Consider the following 18,611-nt stretch of genomic DNA (forward strand, 5'->3'; position numbering starts at 1 on the left):
TGTATAATCTGCATATTTTTATGTTACATTCTCCAAAAGTTCTGCTATGAAAATCCTGTGCTCCAGATTATTGCAGAAGCTTTGTAATATATTTCACTTGTGTTGTTCTTGTTTCAATTTAATTGGCATTTTCTAGTAAAAAAAAATATAGTTTCCCACTGTTAATATGAATACAGATACTGAATTGTGATCAAGGCTACAGCATTTTGTTTATCAGCCAAACAAATCTATTAAACATCCTTTTGTCTGATTGAACAGGTTCTCTACATTAGAGAGGTCAATATCTAACTTCAGAAGTGAGGTTGAATTATTTTCCCACTTTCATCTTCAGAAGTGAGGTTGAATAATTTTCCCAGTTTTTCTATGCTGCAAGGAAAATGAATATTTCTAAGCAATCCTTGCCCGTTATTTACAAACCATATGCTGTTATGGAACATTATTTTGTACAGAAAAGTTTCATTGTGTTTCCAGATAGCCACACAATGTGTTTTTGTGCAAAATGGCTGGATTTTTTTTTTGTGAAAAATAATAACAATCCCACAGAAATGTGTAGCTATTTGTGTGAGTGTGTGTGCACAACTGTGGCATATTGTGTAATAAACAGCAATCTTTATCATGTATGTGCACACACATACACACACACACGAAATCCAATGGGACATTTTTACCAAAATCTAGATATGTGAACAAAAACCCGATTATTTTTTACAAATAACATGTGTGCATTTCTGTGCAAAATAATTTCTACCCCAAAAAGCCCTTAAAGACAAAAACTGCACATAATATTTTTCTATTCTCCACTTAACCAAGTTTCCTGAATGTCAGCAGACCCATATTTAACCTAAAAACAAATAACTGTAGATATACGTAATTTCAGTTTCTATCCCCAGGCTAATTGTACCCTAACTGTACACCATAATATAAACTCTTATGAAAACTGTGGGTGCTTGGCACCATTTTAGAAGATAGGTCCTCCCTTCTCTCACATACAGGAGGAGATGTTTCCTGATGACATCTGCTATGAAATGTATTTTCATTGTGTAAATATAAAGAAAATATGAGTTATTGGGGTTTTTTCTGAGCTGTTTTTATTCATATGGAAATATATGCTGATTGACTATGTTAGCTAATAGTTGTTGTAAAATGCACATTTTAATTGATTAAGATTATGCAACTCAATGATATTTGTCACAGTGATCCCGAGACGAAAGTGCAACACTGGATGCTGTGTGTAGTCATTTCTTCTTTTCTTTTGCTAACCATTTTTTTTCCCCAGCCATGATTCTTCCTTCCCAAAGGTGGCTTTTGAAACCATGAGGTACAGATTATGTGTACGCTGATATGCTTGAAGGATATTGCATTGATCTGTGATAATTTACAATGTTTTGATTTATTTTTTCCTCTTGCTGCCTTGGAACACGCCCCCTACTATATTTTAACTACAAACTGATAGTGATCTATTGTGAGTAAAAACGGGTTCCCTGTAGCCCAGAGTGCAATCCAACCTGTCTTTCTTCCAGTAGAGAGTATCCATTTGTTCAGTATTCTGATTCTTTTATGTTGCATGTAGCAGTGGTGTCTCACACCTACACCTTTCTCATTCTTTATGCCCACATGGGTCAGAGTGATGTTGAAGAAAATACAGCAGTCTTTCAGCTTGTTTTCCTCTGGCCTTTTCTGTCTCCCCACCTGCACTTCCAACCAACTGTACTTTTTCCTAGTTGCAAATCAAATGTATGTTTCATCTATAAACATTCAAACATTTCGAATGTTCTGTTATTAGGGAATAGCTGGGAAAAATTACAACCTATGTTTCTTATTCGGTCATTTAAACAAAATTTGTTACTGAACATGTCTTCAAAATATTATATTTGGAGCATGTCTACAGCATCAAATTTATTTAACAGCAATTTTCTCTTGCCTAGGGCACCCCGAGCATTGTAGGTCTAAGCAGGGTTAAAAAATTTCTAAGCTATCCTCAGCCATTGTAAATTTGTGTTGTAGGTATATTATTAGTCTCTTCTGTTATGCAGATCTGCACAATGTACAAGGGAGACAAAACACTGTGATATCAATCCTATTCTTAAGCTTAACTAGAGTAAACCCACTGAATCATTTTAAGTCAATGCTTAGAAAAAGTTCAGTTAATTCATTGTGTTTACTCCAGTTGGAACTATTTTTGGGATTAATCTATATGTCTCACAGATGAGAGGGGAACGGTAAGTGTCCTCTTGGCTTGGAGAATGTTAAATGTCTTAATCAGATGGGCAGAAGCTGTATTACTTTGTTCTCAATCTTTACACAGATACCAATTGTATGATAGGAAGATTTACAGTAAAATCCTGCTCAGATGACTGGGATATTTTAGTGTTCCTCAAGATTCAAAGGAGCAACTTATAGAAAAGTGTTTCTTCCATAATTGTGATACCTCAGTGGAACCTAATCTGGATATAATATTTCCACATATTAAGAAAAGTGGGTCCAAATTAGTCCAGTTGGCCAATTGCCATGTTTTAGTTACTGTAGGAACTCATGGGGCTCAGAGCAGCAAGACAGGACTGGTGATATAGCAGCAAGGAGTGATCCTGTCGAGCAATTTGCTTCAAACTAAACTAAAACCTCCTTATACTTCCATTCAGAACCTCTCTCTCAGGTGCCATATAATGAAACTGCATTATATTGTCAGTGTAGACTCATGTAATTCAGTTCAATGCCATTAAATTGCATTATACGAGTCTACACTGACATGCAGTTCCAGACTGCATTGTATGTCAGTGTAGATGGAGCCCCAGAGACTCCATCCCATATTTGTTAAGTGGAAAGCTTTAAGAAACAGGATTTTGGCTGTGAGGTTTTCTCTTTTTCATATTTCCCAAGAACTCACGAAGCTCCATAGATTGTGGAGCATTTGAAGGTCCATGTTGCTAAAGCTGTACTCAGGATCCATTATGAATTGTCTGATTTGAGGGTCTCTAGCATCTTTGGCATAAAAACCTCCCAAATCCTGGACTTGGACTTGCAATGGTTAAGCAGTGTGCTTTCTCCACTGGCCCTAGTGGGTATCTAGCCTTTATATCTAGGTGTATATCTACACTGTAGAATAAATGCAGTTTGACACTAATTTAAGTGCTATGTATCACTGAGATGGAATAATCGGAGGCATAGTCTTACAAATTTTTAGTCTCTACCAAAGAGTTTGGTGCCTCACTAAACTACAACTCCCATGGGTATATACCATTTCGCCAAGGCAGTTAAAGTTTTGTCAAACTGTATTTAGTTTACAATGTAGATGCGCCCTAGATCACTGACTAGAATCTAGGGTCATGAGAGGTGCATATCATCATGACTAAGAGGCACTAGGGACTGCTGATGCACAATTTCAGATTATTATTTTTTTCCGTGTCAGGAGCAACTTGAGAAACTGCAAGTCGCTTCTGGTGTGAGAGAATTGGCCGTCTGCAAGGACGTTGCCCAGGGGACGCCCGGATGTTTTAATTTCAGATAGTGTAACTATTTCCACAATGGTTTTTGTTCTAGTGTTGCACTCCAACAGAGTATGGCCTCCTTTCATCTTAACAAACATTTTAAATCAGGGGTATTTTTAAAAATCATTTTGCTTAAACAAATTTTCTGTACTATGACATTTCCTGAGATTTCTCCTAGTGGGTCTTAATTTGTAACCAATTTTATGTTTAACAATTAGTGGCTGCTAATCCTAGATTTCTGATTGACTATGTGAAATAATTTTGCAAAACGTATATAATATAAAGAATATTTTGTATATTCTACATTCTAAAACAGCCTTAGATAGAGCTGTATCCTATTGGAATAGAATAGAAAAACAACAATTTAAGACCAGACTCAACCTTTCTGTAAATGCATAATTGCATTTGGATGTGTTTGCGTGCTTTTTAAATAGTCCTTTGGGGAAGGAGGTACATTATAAGTGAAATTAGAGCCGAAATGGAAGGGAGTCAATCCTTTCCCCTTGCTGTAATCCTAATGAAATCCCCTCTCTTCAGATGACCAAACTACTATCGGTACCTGGTACCTGCATTTATGTCCATCCCATGCCAAATAGGAGCCAAATAGAGCTGTAGTGTAGGGACAAAGTGTTAAACCCTCTATCTGTCCACACTCCAACCCAAATACAAATCAGGGCCTTTTCTGTGTTTTAATTGAATACATACATAAATGCATGCAAAGACATAGTTTAATGTAACATGTAGATTATCCAAGAAGGGTCTAAAGAGTATGTAGTATATACTTCCAGGGTAGATTAGACCATCTTTCTATTTGCTGCAGGTTTGAAGGAAAATAAGATTGGGGCTTTAAGAACATATTCCTAGAAATAATGAAGTGATGATGATTCATACAAAGTTTCATATAAAGTTGTTGGAATGAATTATAGGAGATTAGATTTGCCAAATATTTCAACCATTTTTACATTTTTCAGTCTCATTGTTAGTTGGAAACCTGACAAGTTGCCATGTGTACACTTCAAATTTATAAATGATAATTGAAATATTTCCCTGAATAAAAATATCTATCCAAATTTGTGTGGCTCATTGTAGGGAGCATATTTCCTAGGATTTAGACATTAAGTAGGAAAGTGCTGTAGCATGGAAGGTTAAAATTAATGTGCACACACCTCTTAACCAGGGCTCTTTGCATGGCATAGCCTGTTCTGGCTGTAAAAACACATCTGTAGCATTTCTCAAAAGGACATGATCACATGTAATGCCACATATACATTCTCATTCAGTAATTAATCAAATTTGAGACTTTCCAGCCATGAACAATTTGAAGCTCACACAAGATGATCAGCCTTGTCTTATACAAAATGCAAAAAGAATTCACTAGTGTGACTTTGGGGGGGGGGGGTGTTAAACCTTTCTCTATTTAATGAGAGTTCACTTTTCAGGACATTGGCCCCCAGTATTTCTCATTATCTGACATACCTTCTCTTACTTGCATGCGTGCACGCACGCACGCACACACACAGAGGAAAGGAATGAGGGAGAATCCATGTAAGAATAGGCATTTTTTGCCGATAGGAATTAAATCTGAATACTTTTATTGGAAATTAGAATTTGTTTCTCAAATTTCCAGAGGAGAAATCAATTCTTGGCATTTCTCACTAACTGTAGTTATGTAGTCTCATCCCAGAATGAGAAACTGGACTTCTCATGAAGGTCCATTCTAGGATGGCAGGAGGAGTAATCCATTATGATTGGATTTAACCCTTATGTGTACCAACTGGAATATCAGATTCCAACATTATTTTTCAATTGAGTCATTAAGCCCCTGCCCCCTTCTCCAACAGTCTTGTTATCATGTCTTAAGGTAAGGTAAAGGTTTTTCCCCTGACGTTAAGTCCAGTCGTGACCGACTCTGAGGGTTGGTGCTCATCTCCATTTCTAAGCCGAAGAGCTGACGTTGTCTGTAGACACCTCCAAGGTCATGTGGCCGGCATGACTGCATGGAGTGCCGTTACCTTCCCGCTGGAGCAGTACCTATTCACATTTGCATGTTTTCTAACTGCTAGCTTGGCAGGAGCTGAGGCTAACAGCGGGCGCTCATTCCGCTCTCAGGATTTGAACCTGGGACCTTTCGGTCTGCAAGTTCAGCAGCTCAGCGCTTTAACACACTGCGCCACCACCAGAGGCGCAGTGTGTTATCATGTCTTAACTAACCTAAATTCTCAGAACAACTTTTACTTAGCAGGTAATTTTTTGGGTATTTGTTTGTTATTTTTCCTAAGGAGGGCATGGATTGCTTCTCCTGCCTTCCCTGTTGGAGAAGGGGACAGGGACTCAACTGAAAAAGAATATTGGTTTTGGACATTCCCGTAGGAACACCTGGTGTGTGTGTGTGTGTGTGTTAAACTCAAATGTAGTGGATGGCTCCTCCTTGATGATGTAACTGTGAAGAATCATTGGATCCAGTGTCTTCAAGTCTTCAAAATTGCAGTTTTGATACCTGTTTGCAAATCAAGACTTATTCTGAACAAAATGTACATATTTGTGTGCAGAAAAAATATTTGCAGCACACATTATTTTCTGTATAGAAAGTACATAATGTCCCTATCACTGATGGTATGCGATATGTGTTGCTGGTCTGCCGCCTCACCACAGTGAAGCAGTCTCCAGCTCTTAAAGGGCCAATTCCATTAGTAGCCTCTGATTGCACCATGGTCCCAGGTCTTCCCAGTGAGATGAGATCCGGGCACCTTTGTGGACACATGCCCTCCTCATCCCTCATTGTAAAAGTACACAACACTTCTAAATGGCAAGTAATGCTTTTTTAAACATAATATGCAATTACGGCGTCTTTTAAAAAGTGAAAAATGAAAGGGGAGAAGAGACACAGTAGGAGAGCAGTAGGAGAGAAGTGCAAACTCGGACTGCCAAAACCTGGCAGTCCTGCAGCAATGGGAAGAAGACAGTGATAGTGATTGTAAATAGCTGCTATCCCAGGTCGCAGAGGTGCCGTGGGAGGGTGACTTCATGCAGTAATGCCCTTACACAGTACAAGGTCTGTGTTTTGTTTTTAAAAAATAAATATTCAAACACTTCATTCAGTAGGCTTTTACTGACATGGTGATGATGTCTCCATGGTATTTAGTGCTGCACTTAAAAACATAAATGTAAATATTTATTTTAAGTCTATTTATTAATGTATAACGAAAGAAAGAAGATGAATATCCAAAAGTTAAGCATTTTCTTAAAAACTTTATGCAAAGATATTATAAAACATTAGAGAAACTCTACAATAGAACGGTCAATCTGCTCCTTTTTGTCCTCCTGTAAGTTAAGTGACTGCAGAAACTTGACAGCTGGCAAATGATGGGAAATAGCAATAATATTCCTTTTAACAAACATTATTTTAAGTTAGAACTTTTCAAAAAGTAGTGAAAGAAGCACAAACAGTCTGATGGACAACTTTTGGATTTACTGGAATACTGTGGAATTGGTGGGGGTCTGCCTTTTCAGTACAGAACAAATCAACCATCACAGTCAGTTTTAAGACACACTGCTGTATTTTTTCAAGGCTGAAACTGTGCTGTGGGGAAACCTTTGCAATTCCTTAGGCTAGTGGTCTTAACCAACATCACCAAAAGGCAAATTAAACCAATCTAGCTGTTCCCTTAACATTGCAGTTCTGTTGTGGTCATAAATTGTTTGTTTCAATTTCAAACTTTTCCCTTTGTTGTCATTTACCTCTTGCTGTGAATCATAAGAAAAGCTGAATTGAAATGACATAGTACCTAGCTATTTCAATTTTTAAAGGCAGTGTAGCTCCTCCTCCCTCCCACCTTTTATTTTACTCACCTCAAGTAAAAAACAAAAAACAAACAAACCAAAAACCAAGTTTTTTTAGTCAACTGCTGTTTGGTATAGATCCACTAGATGTCATCATAGAACTACTTTTTGTTACCATTGATGATTATGTACCAGTGAAGCAGAGGAGTGGTAACATCAGAGAGACAATGGTCACAAAAAGAGAGGTAATCAGCAGAGAAGGAGCCTTTATTCTGGTTTACCCTACTTGACAAATTAACAGTGTTGCGTAGTGCTCAGATGACTTCTTCCAAAGTTGTAATTAAGAATGGTTGACTCCTGCAGAGTTTTCAAATGTGGCATAAGTACCACGACGTCCAGATTATTGAAGCTGCACAGAAGACCCCCCCTTCCTTTCTGCTGATTGCCATATTCAATTAGCATTTATGGTGGTTTAATGGGAAACCATGTGTGTCTGGCTGCACAATCTTTACTCATTCCATCATGTCTTAATATGTTCAGCAACCATTTTATCTAATATGCCATCTTGTTCTATGTGTGATGTGTGGGCGCATTTAAAATATTTACTTCCCTCTTCTCTTCGGTGTGGATGCAAAATGACTGTGTTAACAGGAATGAAGAGTAATAAGCACGTTGCCTTACAAACTGTGTTTTTCTGATATGTGATTGCTCATGTAATGATTAATGAAAAACTTCATAGCAAATCAGTCTGACAAGTTTGTTAACAGATTTAAGACTGTTTCCTGCATGTTAACAAAATGAATTATAAAATGATGCATGGTCTCCAGAGTAACTGATAGCGATAATTAAAAACAGTCCCTGAAATGCATTGGATCTTAAAATATGCCTTGTGCCCGTTCCATTATTGAGCTTAATAATATAAATTCTTGTTGAAAAAAAATAGTTCTTATTTGTTATCCTCTCCTGTTTACCCTTTCCCCAATGTCTTATTCTATTACTGCATTTTGACAAAATACAGCTTAGATGGAAATGAATACCAGGGACTGTTACTAACCAAAATCAAAACAGATAAAACTGGTGGTTATTTTGGTTTTACTACAGCATTTGATTAGTAGAAATGTTTCCTTTAGAAGCAAAAAGGGCTTTCTTAAAAAAATGTAGTAATGTTGGGACAAAGATCATCTTGCTGACCAAATAAATATTTGATCTGGTTCCTCCAGCACCTTTTATGGAGTTTGGAAGAAAAAAATATGGGGAGAGGTGGAAACCAGTCTATTCTTTGAACTATTTTGGTAGTCTGAACAGCTACCTATCAAAAGCTGTACTAGAACCCCAGTTATTTTATAAATCAAGCACTGGAGTATGATCTATGGTGTTCTGATGAAGCCTGATGCTGCATGTTGACATATCTGAACAGCTGCAAGGTAACTCAAAGAGAATGCTAAGAGCACATGCCACATGAAATGCAAGTGAGGTTTTAGAGGAACTTAGTCACTCCTAAAGAAATCACTCATTCATCTCCCTCAATGCCTGTTTTCCCACAACCATAATGTTATCCCTTGCTTGACAAATATACTGTGTACAGCAAGTCATAGAGGCCTTAGAACAGGGCTTGACCCATTTGGGGTGATTTATATCCTTATTCTTACTTTAAAAAGCCAATGGGAAATGTTTCAAATTTTCATGGAATTATGATTACATCTATGTAAGATTACAAGCTAATTTTATTTATTTATTTTACTCTTTGGCCACATCTGCTCTTTAAGGTTTGTGTTTTTTTGGCTGCCAGCAATTTGTTTCAGTGTCACTAAAATTAAATTAATCCATGCTAAGCCATTACCAATAAATATGGTCCAGTGCCACATGGGAAACAATTGTAAGATGTCCTTTTGTTTCACTTTCATGTATAACTTGAAAAGTATTTTAAAAGAATTGAACAAATTAGACTTTTGCAAAGACAGCATGTTTGAAAAGACTAAACGAAATCACTTCAAATTTGATAGCTGTCAATTTACATTAATCTCCATCAGTATGACTAAAAATGTCTTGAACCTATCTGATGGTTTTTCAACTTGATGTCTTGTGGTGGTTACAGGACTGAAGTGCACTGATGTGTACCAAAGAGAAAGGAGGATGGGGATAATGATTGTTTCATCATGTTCCACTGGACCCATATTTAGTGTGCTGCGGTGATGCCTTACATGTGAACTGCCTTCAATGTTGAACATATTTGCTGTTAGTTGCAGCATCTCTTACAGGGACAGAATTTGTTATTCATTCAAATTTGTCTTATTTCCTAAAAGATTTATACTCATTAAATGAAATTATGATCTTCTCGGACATTGTTTAATTCTGAGAAAAAGAAAAAATACTGTCAAGGCTCAATGTAACTAAAGAAGCAGCCTAGACTGAAATAATTTTCATAATTGGCACCACCCCCTCCACCTTTCCCCCTTGGATGGTTATAGTGTCAGCAAGGGGGTGCGGAGTCTATTCAATTTTCTGCCTTTATTTGAATCTTTTTATTTTCCTTTTGTTCAAAATAATAGTTTGTCCTGTTTCACCCCTAAATAGAATATAAAGAACCATTTATCTTTCATTTTACATTTGATGTACAACCAGAGTGTGACTGATAATCAGAATGATTTTCTTTTTTCTGGGTCAAGACTGTCATAAACTAAGGCCTGTATCTTAAATCCCTTAAATGACCTTCCAGCTGCATTGTTATCTCTAACCTTTCCATTAACCTGCTGCTCTTCCTCTCCTCCCATCCAACCCATGGTTATAGCCAAGATGTCCATCTACAAGAGAATCAAACTGGCATGTTGTTTTGATTGCGGACGCTCTGAGCGTGACTGCTCTTGCATGTCAGGCAGTGTGCATAGTAACATGGACACCCTTGAGAGAGCCTTCCCACTTTCTTCTGTCTCTGTTAATGATTGCTCCACCAGTTTACGTGCCTGTAAGTTTTAACACCAGCACATGCTGTTCCATGTCTGTAGTGTCTGTGGTATCATCCCTGTCCTGTGTCGTACATCGTGGTTCTATTGTTTTGGGGATTTTTGTTTAAGCAAATTGGGTTGGCACATCCCTCCACCACGCTGTAATTTCTTTAACTTATACAGTTCTGTAATTATATATTTTGCAAGGGACCTTTTTTTTTCCAAAAATGCAGTATTTTGATTAATTATTGTTGTTCCAGGTGCTTGTGATCTTTTCAGAAAGCAAAAAAAAAAAAAATCAATGTTTTGGCTACATATCTGGGGTTTCTGATGTTTTGTTTCAAATTATATGCACAGTATAATGGCTATTAAATGCTTTATTAGCAGTTGTAGTAGAAGAAGTAGGTGGACAATAGACTAGATAAAGTTTCTACTGAAATTTGAGACACATTTGGAATTATTTTGACCTATGCACAACCTGAAAAGCCTGTTTGACCTGAAGGCCCCTCTGTAAATTATCTATCTTTTATTTTGGCCAAGTAGCATAGTTTGGCTATGTATGTTTACCTTTGCTGGCATCACTATGGAATTGTTAGGAGTGATAAACAATGTTTTCACTGGATAATTTCACTCCCCCCCCCCCAAAAAAAGTATACGATTAACTGTCACCTTGTGAGCTGGATATACATTGCCCTGTTCAGTAAGCAAGGGAGCGAATGTTGTTTTTATATTGGTTGTCTCTCTGTGTGTTGGGGAGTAACATTAAAGTCACCAAGTAACGAATAAGTCAACTCTGCAACTAATATGACTTTGCTCTGACAAGGACTGGCTGACATGATGTTGATTATTTCTAAACAACCAGCTAATGGGTTCAATGGATCTGCTCTAGTCAGGACTGAAATAGGATTGGGGCTATTATGTTCTAGATTAGGAAAAGTTGGGAAACATATCAGAGATGACACAAGAAAGATATGGAGTTAGCAGATGCCATGTAATGATTCAAAACTACAAATCAGACTATGTTCTGTCATGGAAATGTGAATCTGCCTTACACTGAGTAAGACCTTAGATTCCTTTAGCAAAGCATTATGTGCTTAGATTCGTGAAAAGTCTCTAAGGTTCTTCGGATAAGAGGTCTCTCATATTTTTGCTACCTGAAATTGTTTAAATAGTTATATCAGGAACTGACTCTGTAGCCTTCTGTATGTAAAAAATGAACTGTATTACTGAGATATTACCCCTTGTGATGGCTAATTTTGACCTTTTTGCTTGACCCTAGTTCCATATTTGTCTTATCCAAGGATCAGTAGATTTGAAACTGGATGTATGTGACAACAGTACTAGACACATTATTTTAGCAACAGTGAGCTCTTCTTCAAGGTTGCCAGACCCATCTTGAGAATTGTAGCCTTTGACAACATACAATTCTCAGAAATGACTGACAGATTGATAAGTTTTTCTCAATTCTCTGGGTGTTGGTTTGTGCCTACTCCCTGGTGGAAAAGTTATTCATGCAAAATATAAATTTAGCACAATTATTTTGTTCTAGAGCAGTGGTTCTCAACCTGTGGGTCCCCAGGTTTTTTGGCTTATAACTCCCAGAAATCCCAGCCAGTTTACCAGATGTTAGGATTTCTGGGAGTTGAAGGCTAAAACATATAGGGACCCAGAGGTAGAGAACCACTGGTCTAGAGCAAATCTGGAGTTATGTCCAGCATCTTAGAGGAACAAGTGGCATTTGGCCACCTGAAGTTGAGGTGTAATAGATATGTGAACTCATATATCCAGGGCTGTACACATTCTTCACTGCATCTAGCCTATGTTGACAGGAACAGGTAGCCCACAGAAACCTATTTGTGTAATTATTCCCCATGAATGAGGAATTTCTATCAAATTTATTAACAAAGACGGAGTCCTATTTTTGTCACTGAGATAACAAAAACTACAGTGAGGCGAAGAAACAAAGAAAATGGAAGTCATTTTGGATCCACCCATTATTGCCTCTTGCTCTGCCTACTGCCAGAGGCAACTTGGGATGGTTGACTCCTAAGAGAATACAGGTCTTGACAGAAAAAATATTCCCTATTCCACCCCTCTATTACAAAGAAAAACCTTGGTTAAAAAACTAAGAAGGTTTTTAACTCTCCCATCTAGGAATATACCAGCTCCCTGGCTGTATTTCAGATAATTCATGCCTCTGTTCACAGCTCCTCCCATGTCACAGAACTCAGGAAAGATGATTAGTCCAAATATTTATAGCATTGCCTCTTTTTGAAAACTGTTTGCAGCATAAATATTGATTTGGTTTCATCTGTAGATCAAGATCTTGAAATATTTTATTGTTCAGGTTTTTTCAATTTATTGGGAATATGTGTTTTAAAATACAACACCATTACATTTTTTCCTCTGGGCAAATATCAACTCATACACAAGTTGACATGATTAATTGGATTATCTCAACAGAGGCTACATTCTAGATGCATCCCTATTGCCCAATTGATTTTTTTCTATAAAAAGATAGGTTGTAGCTGGCTTTTCACTTTCTAAAAGTGCCATATCTAAGTGTTCATAATCTCCTAAAACAATGTTTCACTCTAAATTGATACCATTCTGGGGAAAAGTAACTGGCAGGCAGGCAAAGAGCCACTGACCACTGTTCTCTGTCTATGAGTTACTGATGATTATATTATCTTTTCCTAGCAGCCAGTTGCCTTTGCTTCTCTCGCCACAGTTTTTCAGAAATTTTAGTTACCAGAAGAAAGATAGGATGAGCAGAGATAAAGATTAAACTAATGGTGAAAGGTCGCCATTACTGACTGCTTCCCTATTGCTTGCATCTGCTTGCTGCTTTTTTGCCCTGTTCTTATGGTAGCCATCAGAATTCTTAATAGAAAGAGCTTAATTAACACTACTTGGTTACTTTTCACATTTTTTTTTTCATGTCAGGAGCAACCGGAGTTGCTTCTGGAGTGAGAGAATTGGCCGTCTGCAAGGACGTTGCCCAGGGGACGCCTGGATGTTTTGATGTTTTACCATCCTTGTGGGAGGCTTCTCTCATGTCCCCGCATGGATCTGGAGCTGATAGAGGGAGCTCATCCACTCTCTCCCCAGGTGGGATTCGAACCTGGCAGCTTTCAGGTCAGCAACCCAACCTTCAAGTCACATGAGTGTGATGGATCACCAGGATTTTGGAAAATAAATCTCTGGATGAAGAGTAAAATTAAGAAAACACATGATAAAGAAATACATAAATCACTTTGTTCAGATGTTCTCCACAAAAATGAGGCTCTCAGTTCATTGAAACTTGGCACCGAAATGTTGAAAAAGTCTAAGTGGACTTCTTTGAGAAGGTCATGTCATAAACAGAAAACCTATCTGTTCAGCAAATTCTGCTCAGTAAACTCTTTCAGTGTGCCTTGTAATGAAGTATATTTCCTTGCATGTGCCTTCCTATCTCCTCATTAGGATGTTTATTAGTTCATAGTATATATACATTGTCTACTCATATGGTATCTGCTGGTATAGCTTTACATTTTAGTACTAACTGTGGAAAGGGGGAAGAAACATTCCATTTGAATTTCATAATCTCTTCCACCAAATAAGCAAGTTGCTTCTGACATCATTCTTTCTTTTGCCAAGTAATGACTTTGAAAACCATGTTAACCACACATTACAGTCAGACATAAAGGTGGTATTGTTGGTTTGGAAGATACTTTGCATCCTTTACTTGCCTATTCATCATCATGTCATCACAGTAAAACAAATTTCATTCTCTGTGTGAGATCCCTCACCTTTGATGGTTAGGAAGAAACAATTCACACATCATTATCAATCTGTGTCCTTTGTAAAGCAATGCTAGCTGATTAATCCTGGAGGTGTCTCCAGTTGTAATATCTCCATCTCCATATTCACTCACACATCCTTGAAATCCCACTGGCAGGGCTTCAATAGAAATCAGTGTTTTCCTTCTCGTGAAAAGAGGCCAGACAATGCCCATCTTGACAAGGGCTGGTTAGTTCAAAGAGGAGTGGTGAGAGTTGGCTTTTCATTAAATATGAGCATATGTGAAATGTAGTATACTTGACAATTAGAAATGGCGGCAGTAAGGCCCTGGAATCAAAGTGAGGTCAGATGGGTGGATCAGATTACCTCTCTTACATTCTTCAGTTGTTCTGAAAATCATTTTGAATTAGTGTCAGCAGAACCATGATTGGTTTTGCCCTTTTTCTTTCATGCTAAGACTGTATTGTTTCCCAAGACACTCATTAAAGGTCATTATACTATTACAGGGTTGGCTTTGGTCACACACCCCTCCCTCCACCCCATGAATTCTGTGTGTGCCTCTGAGATCTCTTAATGTGCCTTTCATCTCCTCTCTTTCTCCCTCTCTCTTTTTCCTGTCATTTGCTTCCCTTGATTTTTTCCTATTATCGAACAGAATGTTGTTGTTGTTGCTAAAACTGAATTCTGTTTTTTAAAAGCCATATCACATTAGCCACCGTTCTGTGAGAAATTCGCCAAGATAGCTCCATTGCAATAAATGGGAACTCTGCAAGAGAACTCCTCTTCTTCAGCTACCATCCATTTTAATGGGGATTTCTTCTGTGTCCTTTGACTCTTATTTGATTTATTCATCTAAACATATTACTTTCCTACCTTTCCAAAGCTGAAGACATTAGGTTTATTAAGAGTGTACATGATAACACATGTAAAGCTGAAGGCTGTTACTTCCAGTGAAAATTTCAAGGTTCCCAGATCTGCTGTGGATCTGATAGTGCCCTATAGTCCACAAAGCTGGTGCTGTAAGAAATTGGTTAAGTGCTTCAGGGCTGTATCATTTTTTACTTTGAGGGAAGTGTTAAGCATGTTTAAAGGAATTTTTGTTTCTCCAATCTTTAAACAATCTTTGCTTCACAATCAAAGCATATCCCCCATCTCATTTGTTTCAGAATACTTTTTCTATGTAGCATGGTATTGTTTAAAATGAAAAACATTGTGGTGGCAGGACAATATGGAGTACAGAACTGCCTGAGTGGTTCATGAACTATATTGTGCTTACCCTTTTTATATATAAGAATAATTAAAGCAGCCTGTTAGAGTAAGTGAAAAAGAGTGACAGCTACAATTTCATGCAACAACCAAATTTCGCTACTGTTGTAGTAAGGATATTGGCTTTGTATGGATGAACTTGTCCTAGTCCCCATGTGGATGACACTGTAGCAGAGATAGGCTGCTAGATATAAACATATTTTTCTAAAAATTGAAGGGCACTTGGTCTCTCAACAAGGTGAGAGCATATGAAAATATTTGGGCTACCTTGAAAAGTGCTGAAAAGATTTTCAGAATGGTATAACTATGTTATCATACCAGGTCTTTAAAAAGCAGGCAATCTGCATTTCTGCCACCTGCAGAATTCTGGGAAACGAGAAAGAGATATATAATAAGAAATATCATGTCAAAGGTTCTGTGTTGCATCATGCTCGCAACCCTTCTTGTGTCATTGTGGAAGTCAGAATTCTGTTCTGAGCATATACCCTGTTTCCCCTAAAATAAGACATCCCCAGAAAATAAGACCTAGTAGAGGTTTTGCTGGATTGCTAAATATAAGGCCTCCCCCGAAAGTAAGACCTAGCAAAGTTTTTGTTTGGAAGCATGCCTGCCGAACAGAACACCAGAACATGCAGGATCGGTAAATGTACGTACCATAGAGTGTTGTACATGGAAATATTGCTAGTAACAAGAAATTCTTGATAGGATTCACAGTTTGTCTGGTTATGTTGGTTTGTGATGACTACTACTATACAGTATATAATAAATGTTCATTTTTTGTTTAACAATAAATGTGAATTCTTCTTCATGGAAAAATAAGACATCCCCTGAAAATAAGACCTAGCGCATCTTTGGGAGCAAAAATTAATATAAGACACTGTCTTATTTTCAGGGAAACACGGTAGTTACCCAAATCCCACCAAACCCAGGTTGTGGCAGCCTTCTCCCCAGTGTGCAGTAGAGATATTGTATTATTGTTAACTGTCAATAAAGTTACTTCTTAAAAAGAGCGGTGTGTGGCTGAGAGCTTCAGAGATGTATTTTCCCCCAGAGGTCCTACAGAATGCCTGTTTCAGTGTATCCAGCTAAAGGAAAATAGCTGGATATATATCTGCAACTGCCCCAGCATCATGTAAAATGTTGCATTTGGAAGAATGGTCCCCCAACTGAAAAGTGAATTGCACCAGGAGACTAGCAGAGAGATATGCCAGAGAGGCAGCATCTGATGCGAGACCCTGACTATTGCTAGACTATAAATCCCTTTCTGCAACTTTTTTGGTTCTTGATTTCTTGAAAATAGTAAGAGGAGTGGGAATTGGCATATATTGTTTTGAAAAATTCTACGTATTTTTAATTTTTATTTTAGTTGTATTCTTTTTCAAGGATGAAAACATTATGGGGAGGGAAGACTTGAAGATTGTTTTAGTATTGTTTTGGTTATTTTATTTTTGTGTCTGTTTAGTTTATTTTATTTGGGATTTAAAGTGTATCTTTTTGAAAACAAATGTGGACAGAATAATAACACTAGGAAAGTGTAAGCAAAAATAAGCAGGAGAAATGGTTGAAGATGGTGATGTGCTAATGTCAAGAAAGAAAACTGAGTTGTTTCCCAACTGTTCAGGAAAATCTTATTAGAAGCTATGAAAAAATTGTAATCCGATAGCCGTGTTTCCCAAACCCAGGTTTTATCAGATAACCAACTTGGAAAATTAGCATTACTTTGGTCTGATATTCCCTTAATGAGTCTAATACAAAAAAGAAAATTAATGCTAGTTCAGAGAACAAAAATCATATTAAATCAAACCTGTAGATATACAAATCATGAAGTATATGTTGCACAAATATTTGACCTTTGGAAAGAAAGCCGATGGGACCTCAACCTCTGTTGTGCTGAAATAGAAGCTTAGGGAGCAGTGTGTCATCGGTTGACATGGCATTACATGGATATTGCAGAGATGTTAAAGTTATAGTAAAAAGATAAGTAATAAAATGCTTAGGCTTAGTTTCTTCTAAAAACATATAAAAACGATTCCTTCTTATTCTGTGACATTTTGTCGTACCCTGTTAGCTATCAGTTGGTTGCATTTCCCTTGAAGCAAAGTCTTGTATATATGTCTATTTGAACAAAAGTCACACTGTCTTTAGTAGGACTTACTCTGTAGTAAATATGTATTAGATGTCTGGCCTTTAAGATTTTCTGCCTTGTCTGAGATTCTGCAAATCCATCTACTCCTTACTGTTTCAGTACAAGGGGAGAGGAAAAGCAGAAAGAAAGCTGAAATGGAATGGGACCTGTGACTTTTATAAAGGAGAGTCCTTCTTGGTTGTCCTATTCTCTTAATATCACATGAATAACAGGCTCTGTTAGCAAAGAAATAAAACTACCAGTCACTAGTCCAATCTGACATCCCCTTCCCCTGTTTGCATTTTGGATAGTAATTATTGAACCTCAAATCAGAAGTAGATTGTCAAGCATTCCTACTTTGTAAAAATACTTTGCTAGTAATTCTATAATTTAACATTCTTATAAGTATTCTGTATTGACAAACTTCTTTTCAGTATCCCTTATTTTCATGTTATATCGGAAAATATGGTATTGGAAAATATTGTTTGACTGAAGGAAAGGATGGAGGGTATGTGTGTAATACTCTCATCTAATAATCCAGTAGTTTTGATTTTGGTTGACATACCAATGGGATTTTGTCTGGGATTTACATGTTGCTTTATTAGTTAACCCTATGACCTGAATGTCATTCCTTCTCAAATATATGCACTTTTACGATCCTATTACAAACTGCTAACAGCATTAAGGGCCACCCGCAAGGCTCAAGCAACAGCTTGGTTGATGTGTATCCAACATTTAGGCATCACTTTCATCACCATAATAAAAGAATATCTGCCATTAAAGAAATGAGCAAGAGGTCCTGACTTCAGAATAAATTACTGTCAGTAGAAATGAATAATTGAACTACGTGATCACCTATCTGCTCTTCAACAGTATGAAAAATGTGTTGTTGTTTATGTCAGTAAATTTAAAAAGTCTCTGACCTGAACAATTTACAGTCTGAGAAATGGTATAAAGCCTGTTGTAAGAATTTTTTCTGTCACAGTTGTGGCAACAGCAGCAAAAATAGAAGACTGTGTATGATTGGGGCGGTGGGGGGGGGGAATGATATTATTTATTTCTGTTGAAATAAATCACTTGTCTTTCAGAGGAAGAAATAACTCAGAATAGTTCTGAAACAACAGCAGAATTTAGAATTTGTCTTCCCTTCTTCACCTCTGTGGTTGATTTAGTTGTAAAGATTAACTATGTAGACTTGTTCTAGTTACATTTCACCCTTTCAAAACATCT

At 37.3% G+C, this 18,611-nt stretch overlaps 1 protein-coding gene across 26 annotated transcripts in view; it reads left to right on the forward strand.

Annotated features, from left to right (window-relative positions):
- kcnma1 (potassium calcium-activated channel subfamily M alpha 1) overlaps positions 1 to 18,611 on the forward strand; it is a 657,167-nt gene that overhangs the window by 516,457 nt on the left and 122,099 nt on the right. For 11 of the 26 annotated variants that reach the window (XM_062977423.1, XM_062977426.1, XM_062977422.1 and 8 more), the window contains one exon: positions 10,054 to 10,227. The exons of 14 other annotated variants lie outside the window; for them this stretch is intronic. In XM_062977423.1, coding sequence (XP_062833493.1) covers positions 10,054 to 10,227 — 174 coding nt within the window. One more of the 26 variants, XM_062977438.1, reaches the window with a different exon arrangement.

The sequence above is a fragment of the Anolis carolinensis genome, chromosome 3 (genome assembly GCF_035594765.1).
Source record: "Anolis carolinensis isolate JA03-04 chromosome 3, rAnoCar3.1.pri, whole genome shotgun sequence".
Taxonomy (NCBI): Eukaryota; Metazoa; Chordata; class Lepidosauria; order Squamata; family Dactyloidae; genus Anolis; species Anolis carolinensis.